The 13,502-nt window shown below is 39.2% G+C and overlaps 3 protein-coding genes across 6 annotated transcripts in view; 1 reads left to right on the forward strand and 2 right to left on the reverse strand.

The window, feature by feature from the left end:
* Positions 1-1,443, reverse strand: part of Klhl28 (kelch like family member 28) — a 48,851-nt gene extending 47,408 nt beyond the window's left edge. Inside the window, exon 1 of one of the 2 annotated variants that reach the window (XM_046461474.2) lies at positions 1,336-1,443. The gene's annotated coding sequence lies outside the window, so the exon portion shown is untranslated. Of the gene's footprint in view, positions 1-1,315 lie in introns of both variants that reach the window. The other variant, XM_046461473.2, reaches the window with a different exon arrangement.
* A 233-nt stretch (positions 1,444-1,676) lies between these two features.
* Togaram1 (TOG array regulator of axonemal microtubules 1) overlaps positions 1,677-13,502 on the forward strand; it is an 89,862-nt gene continuing 78,036 nt past the window's right edge. For 2 of the 3 annotated variants that reach the window (XM_046461301.2, XM_046461302.2), the window contains exon 1: positions 1,678-3,968. In XM_046461301.2, coding sequence (XP_046317257.1) covers positions 1,923-3,968 — 2,046 coding nt within the window. In that variant the 5' untranslated portion in view covers positions 1,678-1,922. Of the gene's footprint in view, positions 3,969-13,502 lie in introns of all 3 variants that reach the window. The other variant, XM_046461303.2, reaches the window with a different exon arrangement.
* LOC124104380 (RNA exonuclease 5-like) lies at positions 8,518-10,949 on the reverse strand. The gene has a single exon (XM_046461304.2). The coding sequence runs from the start codon at positions 10,947-10,949 to the stop codon at positions 8,649-8,651; it is 2,301 nt and encodes a 766-aa protein (XP_046317260.1). The 3' UTR covers positions 8,518-8,648.

Raw genomic sequence — 13,502 nt, forward strand, 5'->3', positions numbered from 1 at the left:
AAAAGAAAAAGGGCAGAAGGATTCTTTTGGTTAACTGAAATCTAGGCAGATTCGTTTATACATCAAAATGACTAAGGAAGTAACCACTTTGAATTTAAACCAAAACATAGGATACATATTTATGTAGCCTCCTTCTCCCAAAGGGGAAAAAAAAAAACTATGATATGCAAATTGTGCTATAAGGCAAAATTCAGAAATAATTTCTGAACTTGCATCAGCCAGAAACATTACAACATGGTTTAGCATATATGCTAAATTATTCTAGGATTTTAAAAATTATTTGGGATATTCCATCCGATACAGAACAAGGCAGCAATACTTTAAAGTGTATAAATTTTGGACTTCAAATTATAACTGAGTTTTTTCATTAGGTTATTCAAAAGTAATTGTATTATTTCTTTAAAAAAATTCTCTCTCTGGGCTGGGGCTGTAAGCTCAGTGGCAGAACACTTGCCTAGTATGTGTGAGGCACTGGGTTCAATCCTCAGCATCACATAAAAAATTAAATAAAATAAAACATCGCTATTCCACACTCTGAAATATTCAGCCTCATACCAAGACACTCCAGCTCTTCAATCTACTTAAGTTTCATTTACAAGGACAAAATGCATATCAAATTCTCAGTTCGCCTAAAACAAAGAAATATCTACCAATCCTAAATCCACAGGGAAGAATTCTCTTAGGACCGTGATGACAAGAATTTCCATCGCTACTGAAATTGTCTTTGCAATCTCTGTCTCTAGGAGACTGAAAGGCTGCAGAGACGCTTGAAGATCCTGCTGGGAGTTCGGCTGGAGGAGGGAGGAGGCGGGGAAAAGGGTGAGTCCCACAGAAGAACTGCATCAGAAGAAAAGACTTTTGAGAACGTCTAGAGGGAGGAGGTTAGTTATAGGGGAAACATCCAGATTATGCGCGTTTTAAAGAGAACTTAAAAGTGATGGGGGTAAGAAAAAGTGACAGAAAACAATTGACCTTCCCCAGCCAGAGGGTTATGGGAAGTACCAAAAGCGAACATGGGAGAAAAGCGTGGTGAATAAGGTCCCCAAAGATCGGGAATTGGAAAATAAAATTACCCCGTCTATGAGCTTGGCTTTGGTCGGGATCTCCTGTACAAATAAACTGATAGGAGGAGGAAAGGATCACACTTATTCAGGGTTGTAGGGAGTAACGCGTTTACAACGGTAACGAGCCCTGCATAAGAAGATGTCGCCTATCCCTGCCTGCTCCCGTCCACTCCTTTACCTCTATCTCCTGTGCCACTTGGGCAAAACTTTGCCAAATACTGCGCCGATGGAGGACAGCAAAGGGAAAATACCTGAGTCCCAAGAATCACACCTGCAGCCACAGGAGGTGGAGCCGTGGACAATTGAAGCCAGGACAAGATCCTCACTCGCTCTGGTCAAGACTCAACTCTCACGGGTGGGGCGGGGAACTTCCGCCCGGAGCAAGGACAACGTCACTTCCGCCTAACACCCTTCTCCCCCCCCCCCCCCCCCCCCCCCGCCACCCCACAGCACCTGCCCTCCTCTCCGCCCTAGTTACGTTCCAACGTTCTGACTTCCTCTTCCAGGACACTTCTGCCTTAACATCTGACGTGGACTTCATGACCCAGCATTCATCTCGGCTGGTCGATTTCCGGGTCAAGAGGTCCGCTCGGGGTACATCACCATGGAAGCGATCGGTTTGGTCACGTGGTACTCCTGGTTACGCCCGGTGGCAGCTGTGGGGTCTGGGACTCTAGCGGGGGCCATTTTGCCAAAAGGCTGCCTCCCGGAGTAGGAGGCGGCCTGGCAGCTGGCTCAAGGTGTTCCTTTTCCTCCTCTGCAGTTTGGGGCTTGGGAAGGAAGTGGAAGGCTGGGCTTCATCGAGCCCTTCGGAGACGGCAATGGTTCCCTCCAGCCTTCGCTACCTGACCACCCTCCATGGCGGCTGCGCCATCCTCGCTGCTTCTGGTGCCGCCCCTTTCAGCCGCTTATGCTTGTCGCCTCCAGAGCTGCGGTCGCCCTTCCGCCCCAGAGACTGATGATAATCGAGTTGGGGGCACCATGAGAGGAGAGAAAAATTACTACTGCCGCGGAGCTGCCGGGGACCACGGCTCCTGTCCCCCTACACCTTCACCTCTGGCCTCAACCCTCTTGTTGCCGGCAGAGGCAGTCTCAAGTAGTTGGTCTGGGCCTGGAGGTCGTTTCTCAGGGGGAGATGAAGAGGAGACTCGGCTTTTTCAGCTCTTGCGCACCGTCCCCGATCCTTCCGAGGCTTTCCAGGCTTTGCAGGCTGCTTTGCCACGGCGGGGCGGTCGACTTGGCTTCCCCCGACGTAGGGAAGCATTGTATCGGGCCCTGGGCCGAGTGCTTGTGGAAGGAGGTAGTGATGAGAAACGACTCTGCTTGCAACTTCTCTCCGATGTTCTCCGAGGTCAGGGGGAGGCAGGCCAGCTGGAAGAAGCTTTTAGTTTAGCACTTCTGCCTCAACTAGTTGTCTCCTTACGAGAAGAGAATCCAGCTCTACGGAAAGATGCGCTGCAGATTCTGCACATATGTCTGAAACGTAGTTCTGGACAGGTGCTAAGAACGCTAATACATCAAGGTTTGGAAAGTACCGATAGCCGACTTAGAGCTTCTACTGCACTACTGCTCCCCATCTTACTTACTCCTGAGGATTTGTTGCTCGGCCTGGATCTCACTGAGGTAATAATATCTCTAGCCAGAAAGCTTGGTGATCAGGAGATAGAAGAAGAATCAGAGGTAGCTTTTTCTGCACTTCAACAAATTGGTGAGAGACTTGGCCAAGAGAGGTTTCAATCCTATATCTCTCGTCTGCCATCTGCACTGAGGAGACACTACAATCGCCGCCTGGAGTCCCAGTTTGGAAGTCAAGTTCCTTATTATTTGGAACTTGAAGCCTCTGGATTTCCTGAGGATTCTGTCCCTTGTGCAGTGGCTCTTTGCAATAGCAATCTTAAATTTGGGATTATTCCTCAGGAGCTGCATTCAAGATTATTGGATCAGGAAGACTATAAGAACCGGACTCAGGCCGTTGAAGAACTAAAACAGGTGCTGGGAAAATTTAACCCTAGCTCTACCCCTCATTCTAGTCTTGTTGGTTTCATTAGCTTGTTGTATAATTTGTTAGACGATTCTAACTTCAAAGTGGTCCATAGCACACTTCAGGTCCTGCATTTACTAGTTATTCGTCTTGGAGAGCAAGTCCAACAGTTCTTAGGACCAGTTATAGCAGCTTCTGTCAAAGTACTAGCAGACAACAAATTGGTGATCAAACAGGAATACATGAAAATCTTCCTCAAGCTAATGAAAGAAGTAGGTCCTCAACAGGTGCTTTGTTTACTCCTGGAACATCTTAAACATAAGCATTCCAGAGTAAGAGAGGAGGTGGTGAACATCTGCATCTGCTCCCTCCTGACTTATCCCAGTGAGGATTTTGACTTACCCAAACTGTCTTTTGATCTTGCCCCAGCTCTTGTAGATAGCAAACGCAGGGTTCGCCAAGCAGCTCTAGAAGCCTTTGCTGTGTTGGCATCATCAATGGGCTCAGGTAAAACCAGCATCCTTTTTAAAGCTGTAGATACTATTGAACTGCAAGATAATGGAGATGGAGTGATGAATGCTGTGCAGGCCAGATTGGCTAGAAAAACCCTACCAAGGCTAACAGAACACGGATTTGTGGAATATGCAATACTCATGCCATCTTCTGCTCAGGGTAGGTCAAACCATTTGGCACATGGAGCGGATACAGACTGGGTTTTGGCTGGTAACAGAACTCAGAGTGCACACTGTCTCTGTGGTGATCACACAAGGGATAGCATGCAAATGTATGGATCTTACAGTCCAACTGTCTGTACCCGGAGGGTATTAAGTGCAGGAAAAGGAAAAAATAAATTACCGTGGGAAAATGAGCAGCCTGGAGTTCTTGGAGAAAACCAGACCTCCAATTCCAAGGATATAGAGCAGGTATGCTTGTCTAATTTCCTTGATTTGAACTGAAAGAAATTAAAATGAAAATATGCTTGTGATGACTTAGGAATGAGACTACTTGAACCTTGTTACACTGTTTTAATTTAAATGCTAATGTGAGTATTCATTATAATGGTACGAGTCAAGTATAAGACCACTTAATAGACTTCCCACTTGATTGATTGATTGGTTGATTAAATTTGAGGCCCAGTGTGATGTGGACAACACCTGATTGCAATTTTGAATTATTACTTTGGTATGCCAGTTACTGGATTCATACAATAAACACAGAATACCTAGTAGGTACCAGATAAAGAACTAAGTTCTGGAAATGAAGATGAAACCAGTTCCACACAGTTTTGGGAAAAGGTCAGTTAACAAAATTTCTTAAGTACTAGATTTAGTATATAAAGAGTCCTGTGGGGATTTCTGAATTACTGAAGATAGAAAAAACTAATAATAATTCTACTAGAATTAAAAGTTAAAAAAGTAAATTAAGCATAAAAAGCTGTAGAGAAGATAGTGACATTTGAACTGAGATTCCCCCCAAAACTTTTATTTAAAAAATTCCAAATCTATAGCTAAGAGTATGAGTATCCAGTATTTACCAGTTGTTAACATCTTGCTATATTTGCTAAACCATTTGAAAGTTGCATACATTTTGACATTTCGGTCCTAAATGTCTCCAAAAATATCTACTAAGAATAACATTGTCCTAATAACCATAATATTAATATTTTGCTTTAGAATATTAATTGCAATTCAGTAACATCTAATAGTCTGCATTTACATTTCTCCATTTGTCCCCAAAGTGTTTTGTATTTTTTGTTTTACTTTTGTCATCCAGGATCCAGTCATGGTTCATGTGGCCAATATGTCTTCTTTATCTAGCATTCTGTTTTACATATTTATGTTTCTTTGTTTTTTTCATGACATTGACTTTTTAATAAGAGTCTCGGAAAGTTGCTTTGTAGAATGTGTTACCTTTCAAATCTACCTGTTTCCTTATAATTAGATTAAAGATAAACAGTTTTAGTAAAAATATTACATAGGAGATATGTAATATGAACTTCATAGTACATCAAATTTTTATCCTGTTCCCTTATTAGTGAAGCTTAACTTAATTATTTTGTTTAAAGTGGTAATACCCAAATCCATTGTAAAAATGTATTTTTTTAAATTTACAATTAGTGTATAATCTGTAGGACGATATTTTTGAGACCCTGTGAATATCCCAACAACTTTTCACACACTGGTTTTCACATCCATAAAGGGTTTTACACCTGTATTATTTATTGCACTGGGAGGATACAAAAAGGGTAACTAAAGAAAAAATTCTAACATTTCTTCTATATTTGTTAGCTGAAATTCTCTTATGTGTAATAAATTTTTACATACATCTTAATTTCTTTTTTTAAAATATTTTTTTAGTTTTAAGTAGACACAGTATCTTTGTTTTGCATTTATGTGGTGCTGAGGATCCAACTCAGTGCCTCAGGCATGCTAGGTGAGCGCTGTATCCCTGAGCCACAACCCCAGCCCCTAATTTCTTAATTACTAAAAAAAAATTAGCTTTTTAAATTTTTTTTATTTTTTGTGGTTGTATATGGACAGCAGGCCTTTATTTTAATGTGGTGCTGAGGATCAAACCCAGTGCCTCACATTTGCTAAGCAAGCAGTCCACCACTGAACTACAGCCCCAGCCCAAAATGTAGCTTTTTTGATGCTAAAATTATCTCTTATTTGACCAGCAACTGGCTCCTAAGTCCTTTGGGCTTGACTCTAGTCCTTGAGCACTTTCTTGACATTTTTTAACATGATGCCCAGGATTACTTTGTATTTTTCCTACTTCAGACCTGGAATCGGCTATTTTTTCAAGAGTCCTAATACTGCCTTAGTAGAGTGCAGTATTTAAAAACCAGAGCATGGTATAGATTTGCTCATTGCTATTTCTTTTCATTATGAATTGGCTCTATCAGTGAACAGAATCTTTTTTGTTTTTATTTTTTTAATTTATATTGATACCTTCAATTCAAATCCAACTGTACAGGGTTCTTCCACATCTTTTTTCATTCCCCATTTGAATCTGTCTTCTCCCACAATAAAACCCTAGATCCCAGCAAGTTATATTTATTCAGACACTGTTTCCTACAATATGCAAAAAATTACTAGACTGATACCATAAATAACTACATTCTGAAGTTCAAGATTTCTTTACAATTCTTTTTTTTAATATTTATTTTTAGTTATAGGTGGACACAATATCTTTGTTTTATTTTTATGTGGTGCTTAGGATCGAACCCAGTGCCTCACGCATACTAGGCAAGTGCTCTACCTCTGAGCCACAACCACAGCCCCTCTTTACAGTTCTTTTTGTTGTTATAATTATCCCAGAGTTATGTGTTCAAATTTTTCATAAATTAATTCTTTTGTCTGGGTAATTTTGATTGAAACAGTGGGATGAAAAATGAGTAAGAGTTTTCTAAATGTCAGGGGGTCCAGGTGAATTTCAGACTTGAAAAGCAGTGTGTTCGGACGCTGATTTGTGAAAAATCTTAGCAAATTAATAAGAATAGGTAATAGAGAATTGATAGCTCAGAAAAAGATCAAGATTGAAAGTATGGTTTCTGGGGCTGGGGTTGTAGCTCAGTGGTAGAACACTTGCCTCGCACGTCTAAGGCACTGGCTTCAACCCTCAGCACCACATAAAAAAATAAAATTATTGTGTCCATCTACAACAAAAAATATTTTTAAAAAAAGAAGAAGAAAGAAAGTATACTTTCTACTGAAGACATTGATTTTGCATCATCATAAAGTTGAAAAATTGGGAGTCAGAGGCTATCTGTATGTAATTTAGATTTTTTTTTTTTTTTTTTTTTACAGCAGACCTGAAACAAAAATGGTTCTTTACAGTTCCAAAATTTGTAGATTTTTTTGAAATGTTTTTCAGATTTATGTAATCTGGTTGATTATTCTCATATACTGTAAACAGTATCGAGCTGCTATTGATTTGCTGTAAGCATTGATCTTAAGACTATTATGTTTCAAGTTCAAGATGTCAGTGTGTATATTAAGATTCTGGTGCTGGCCCAATTTACAAGAATCAGAAAGTAAGTGCATTTCTGACATGCTTTTGTAGATGTATTTTGTATTTGAAAGATGCTGTGTAAAATTAAAATTTGTCCCAGAAATCAAGTTATCATTCCTTTCTTAAAGGGCTGAGGTTGTGGCTCAGTGGAGAGCACTTGCCTAGCACTGTGTTCAATCCTCAGCACCACGTATAAATAAATAAATTAAATAAAGGTATTGTGTCCATCTTCAACTAAAAAAAATTTTTTTAAATGGTCTATAAAACTACACTGAGAATTATCTCAGTTGAAAGGACAGAGACTAAATGTACAAATATTTTTATATGTGTAGTTTTTCTAAAGTACATATGCATATATGTTAAAATTAATAAACTTTATTTTTTAAAACAATTTTAGTTTTACAGCAACATTTTAAATAGAAAGTACAGGTAGTTCCCATGTGCCCCTATCCACACACATAAATAACCTACCTCACTACATCCTGTACACAACAGTATTTTTGTTATAATCAATGAACCCAAATTAACATATCATTATCACTGGAAGTTTATAGTTTATATCAGGGTTCATTCTTGTGTTGTATGGTCTATGGGATTTGACAAATGTGCCTATGAGTAGCAAAAAGAATGGTTTCATTGCCCTAAAAATCCTTTATGCTGTGACTGTTCATCCTTCCTCCTTCCCCTGACAACCCCTAGTCTTTTTACTATTTCCATAATTTTTGCCTTTTTCTGAATTTCATATAGTTGAGATCATATAATACATATGTTGGCCTCATAAAATGAGGTAGGAAGTATTCCTTCTGCTTCTATCTTCCGAATGAAATTGTACAAAATTTGTCTAATTTCTTCCTTAAGTGTTTAGAATTCACTAGTAAACTCAGCTGATCTTGGTGCTTTCTAGTTTGGAAGGTGATTATTCACTTAATGTCTTTAAAATCATAGTCCTGGTTTTGTATTCTTCCTGTATGAGTTCTGTCATTTCAAGAAAGATTGTTCCATTTCATCTAGGTTATCAAATTTGTGAGCACAGATTTGTTCATAGTACTGCTGTAATGTCTGTGTGAGATGTACTGATGTTCTCACCTTCATTTTTGATATTAATAATTTATGTCTCCTTTTTTTCTTAGTTAGATTTACTGAAGGTTTATTAATTTTATTAATCTTTTCAAAACAACTTTTAGCCTTTTGATTTTCTTTTTTTTTAAATTATAAATTGTATTTATTTTGTTTCCATTTTACTTTATTTTTAATCATATATATATATATATATATATATATATAAAAAATTGGCACATAGTAATTGTACATACTCATGGGGCACAGTGTGGCATCTTTTTTTTTTTTTTTTTTTTTTTAGTTTCCCCCCCTCACCTTGTCTTAAGATGAGGAAGGCTTGAATTTTAGGCATTTATTGAAAACTTGTGCATGCCATGTAAATGGATTAGATCCGTTAGCCGGTACACGAACTTCCCACACAAAGCCGTCCACTGAATGAAGAGGCCCAGCAGTCTTTGGAGAAGCGGCAGCCTGACCGGCTTCTCCACCATCGCCCAGGAAGGATAAGAAACGGCAAGTGGCGAGCCGACTCACAAACCCATGCTTGGGGTGGTGCTTTCCTCTTCTTCATCTTTTATTCCCATGAGTCCTAGGCCAGAGAGAGATCCATGAGGACTAGTGGTTCCTGGCAGGAGGATGATGTAAAGGGTACCTGGGCTCCGGCTTTGGTAGAGCCTTCCAATCTTCCGGCTCCAATGCCAGGCTGCAATCTTTGCGTTGTCCGCCTTTAAAGTCTGCAAGGTCTCCTGCTCTGAGGGAGGAGGTCTAACCCTGAGACCTGTGGGCCTTCTTGATTCAGGTGGTGAGCTCCTAAGCCACGCGTGGAGGTGCCTGGGGGTTAGGGCCTGCCTGCCTTTCAGCTTCCAGTCCTTGCCTGTAAGGATATAGAGGGCCCTGTGGGCACTGCCAAAAGTTTTGAATTTCAGGAAACAGTATTTTTCCTGTCTTCCGCTTTTAGCATCTGTAGGCACGATCACAGCTTCCAGGCCACCAAAGAGGTTCAGTAGTTCCTGAATATGTCCTAAGAAATCTTTACTAATTCCAGACAGATAAATAGTATCTCGGTTCTCAGAATCTCGTTCCAGCTCATTAACAAGTGTGTCACAATCGAGAGTGAGTTCTGTCACAGGTCTCTGTACCTTTATGTATACACCTTCCACCAGAACGCCATTCAAGGACTCGATGGCCAGCTGGGCAGCTTCCAGGACTTCATACTGTATAGAGAGATGAGGCTGATGCGTTTCAAGAACAAAAGTCATTGTATGAACTGAGCCAAAGCTCTTAAATAGCCTCTTCAGAGCCCTTAGGTTACAATCTTTGCTCAGTGGCCCCGCATAGATAGTTGACATCTCTGTCCACTTGATCTGCATCCTTTTGTTCATTTCCTCAGTGAGGAGAGGTGAGAAAGGCTCAAAAGAGAACTGAATAATGCTGAAGGGGTACAGGCAGACTTGCCTTATGGCCTGCTCAAAGACCTCTCTATTTGAAAGGTACTTAATAGTTTCACAATTTTCAGAAGAAGGGAGTTCAATATCATCTGTCTCTTGGGATACAAAAAGGAGCTTCTGATGCACCGAATCTAAACATCTTAAAACACCTTTGTAGGTGTACTGAAACTTTTCTCTTATATTTCTTGGGTCTTGGGCTCTCCATAGCACCTCCAGATTGAGTTCTGCAATCTTCTTTGGGCCATACTTGAGGAAATATTGAGCCAATTCAAGGGACGCTGTAGCGTCCTCTGTGGCATCATGACCATCCCTTTCCGAACATTGAATGTCCTTCCCCAAAATAGCTTTGGCTAAGAACTTTAGCTTGAATCTTCTGCCCCGCTCTCTGGCATAAAGCAATGAGGTATCAATAACATATGGATGTATCATGTTCAATGCTCGGAGATCAACGTCTAAGGAATGACCTACTAACACCGCATCAGGAGGAAGCAGTGCTTTTAACTGCCTCTGAACGTCTTTCAATTTCGTCACCGGCTTAAGCATCTCCTCCGTGATTCCTGAATAGCAGGTGGCGTAGTCTACAATCTCATCATCAGGTTTGACCAACTCATCCATAACACATGAGCCTCCTTCAGCAACCAGTGAGATGCGTGTTAGTTCTCTCCCCTTGGACGTGATGCACATTTCACCGTCCAGCCCAAAGAGAGGGCTGTTCTCTGTTACAGATCCATTACATTTGGTAGTTACAAAGTTTTCACAGTCAGGAGAACCTTGTAATGGAAAGTCAAATGTTTTCATTTCCTCCTCTGTCAGAAGGCATCGCAGCAAGCCCACTTTCTGAGAGCCATACTTTTGAATGATAGGGTCATTCTGCAGGTTGACATTAGGTTTTGTACTGGTAGACGGTAAAGATCCTTCCATGGTCTTAGGCAGATATCCAACTGTTTGATTTGGTAGCCCAATAATATCAGCTAGAAAATTAGATGATGGAGGAGGCAAGCAGAATTTGTGTTTGAAGGCTTTTTGGAGAAATCTAAACTCCAAATAGAACCTGTAGAAGTGTAGTTGACTCATCCCTTGAAGGATGACGACCACTATTCTCCTCATTTGGTTTTGGTAAAGAAGCTGGCACCACCTGGGTCTCTCAATAACGGGTTGACCCAGAACTGCATACTTGAGCAACTCACATAGCTGTTCATGGATTACTTCACAGTTTTCAGCCATTACAATGCCAGACAACTGGGCTCTCTTGGGCCCGGGCTGCCTGTCCACGAGATCTGAACAGGATATCCTTACCTTGGGCGTCCTCATCAGCCAGTCGGGGACCCGTCTCCTCTGGCTGCTCTCCCTGGGGAGCCTCCCTGTCTTCTTCTCTGGCTCCATGATTCTGTACTTTAGTCCTTGTTGTGGAACGCTGTCCTTGGTGTAGAAAGCTGTCCCTGGTGTAGAAAGCTGTCCTTGTCTTGATGCCAATCCAACAAGAGAAAACGGTCTTGAGAAGGAAAAAGGATGGTTTATTGCTTTGCTAGCAAAGGAGAAACAATGATTCTGTGATTTTCTTTTTTGACTACCTATTTTTCATTGATTGCTATGCTAATTTTTTTTTTTGTAGTTGGACACAATACCTTTATTTTATTTATTTATTTTATGTGGTGCTGAGGATCGAACCCAGGGCCTCCTTGAACATGCTAGGAAAGCGCTCTACCACTGAGCCACAACCCCAGCCCACTATGCTAATTTTTAAATTTATTTTTTCTGCTTATTTTGGATTTAATTTGGCCCTCTTCTAGTTTCCTAAGGTAGAAGCTCAGACAACTGATTTTAGATCTTTTTTTTTTTTAGATATATGCATTCAGTGCTTTGTCTCTTCTGTCTAAGCACTGCTTTCATTGTACCCCACAAATTTTGAGAAGTTTTATTTTCAATTTTCATTTGATTTAAAATATTTTAACATTTTTCAGTTGAGATTTCTTCTTTGACCCATTTGTAATTTACAAGTGTTTGTTGGCCTGGGGGATTTTCAAACTCTCCTTCTTTCTTACTGATATCTAGGTTAATTTCTTTGTGATCTGAGAATGGATATTCCTGAACTAGATTTCTTTTTAAAGTCATGTTTGTTGAGATATAATTTATATATGTTACAATTTGCCCTGTTTAGTTTTATGGTTATATGAATTTTGATAACACAAATATAAAAAATGACAACATATAAATATGGATATATAGTACTATAGTGAAGATACAGAATATGTTACCTTATTCTCTTTTACTTTTCTTTTTTTCTAAACAAATAGAGAAATTAATTTTAATATATTTCCATTTAACCCAATGGATTACCAATATAATTTGCAAAGAAAATGATTGTTAGATATTTCATGTTCATTTTCCTTGTCCTAGTAATTCTTTGGAATCTAATGTCTATTTAATACATAGCATACTTCAATTCAGACTGAACACATTTCAAATACTCAGTAGCCTCGCGTATCCAATGGCTGCCATATTGGCTCATTTCTCCATCTTTCACCTTTTGATGAGACATATGCTGTAGGCTGCATGATAAGTCCCCTTGTTATGTGGTTTCTTATTGTGTTCCATCAGAAGGGACACCAAAGAGATGAACTTAGAATATACAAGAATAGAGCAAGGTGTTTTATTCCTCCCTATAAGACTCTGTTAAACTGTGAGTTGGTTTCTACATGCTTTTGGTGGGAATAACTTCAGTTAGGTCATCTTCTCCTACAAGTTTTTCATAATGGCTCTCTCTTCTTTTACCTCTTACCTCTCCAAGTTTATGGAAGAAAAGGTGCTTCACAAAATTTGTTAGTTTCCCTCAACCTTGCCCTTACCTTTATAATTACCTTATTAAACAATTTTTACTCTGATTGATCTTTTTCATCCTTGAATCTCGAATAATGAATTTTTAATCATAAGAGAGTAAAATATACCTCATCTCATATCACAGGTATATACACATACCAGCTTAATTATATATTAAAATGTAAGGTATAAAATGCTAAAACTTTTAAAGAAAATATTTGTGTAACTTTGTGAAGAGAAATGAAAAACAAAAAAATACAAAGTAAACAAAAACCTGAAAAATTAGGTGATATTGTAGTTTAAATTTTTATGTGTAAAAATTTATCCAAAAGGGTTGAAAAAGACACAAATTGTATTACTAGTCATTTTTGGTATTTGACTTGACTGGGTTTCTTCTTTGGTTGGCTTTTCCTTTATTGTAGTTCTTCCCTTTGCAGATTTTCATTGTTGTTTTTCATTTCCTCCTTGTGGCATATTTTGCCAAGAATCTTCTGTAATGCAGGCTTTCTTGCTGTAGATTCTTATATCTTTTGTTTGTCATGGAGGGTTTTTATTTCATTGTCAAATTTGAAGGTTAATTTTGCTGGGTATAAGATTCTTGGTTGTCTCCATTAATTTTTAGAGCTTGGTATACGTTGTTCCAGGATCTCCTGTCTTTGAGAGTCTGGGTTGAAAAATCTGCTGAGATCCCAATTGGTCTTCCCTTATAGGTAATCTGATTTTTTTCTCTTGTGGCCTTTAAAATTCTATCTTTATTCTGTATGCTAGGCATTTTCATTATAATGTGTCTTGATGTAGATCTGTTGTAATTTTGTACATTTCATGTCCTATAGGCCTCTTGTATTTGATTTTCCAGTTCATTCTTCATGCGTCGGAAATTTTCTGCTATCATTTTATTGAAGAGATTGTGCATTCCTTTGGTTTGAATCTCTGAACCTTCCTCTATCCCAATAAATCTTAAATTTGGTCTTTTGATGGTATCCCATAATTCTTGGATATTCTGTTCATGGTTTCTTACTATCTTCACTGTGAGGTCCACTTTATTTTCAAGATTGTATATTTTGTCTTCACTGTCTGAGGTCCTGACTTCCAAGTGATCTAGTCTGTTGGTGATGCTAT

Source organism: Marmota monax, unplaced genomic scaffold, assembly GCF_021218885.2.
Source record: "Marmota monax isolate L192 unplaced genomic scaffold, Marmota_monax_Labrador192_F-V1.1 WCK01_AAM20220418_F8-fsc00001, whole genome shotgun sequence".
In the NCBI taxonomy this organism is placed as follows: Eukaryota; Metazoa; Chordata; class Mammalia; order Rodentia; family Sciuridae; genus Marmota; species Marmota monax.

Excerpts from the sequence above, each read along its gene's own strand:
- LOC124104380 (XM_046461304.2), bottom strand. The coding sequence starts at position 10,949 with ATGGAGCCAGAGAAGAAGACAGGGAGGCTCCCCAGGGAGAGCAGCCAG.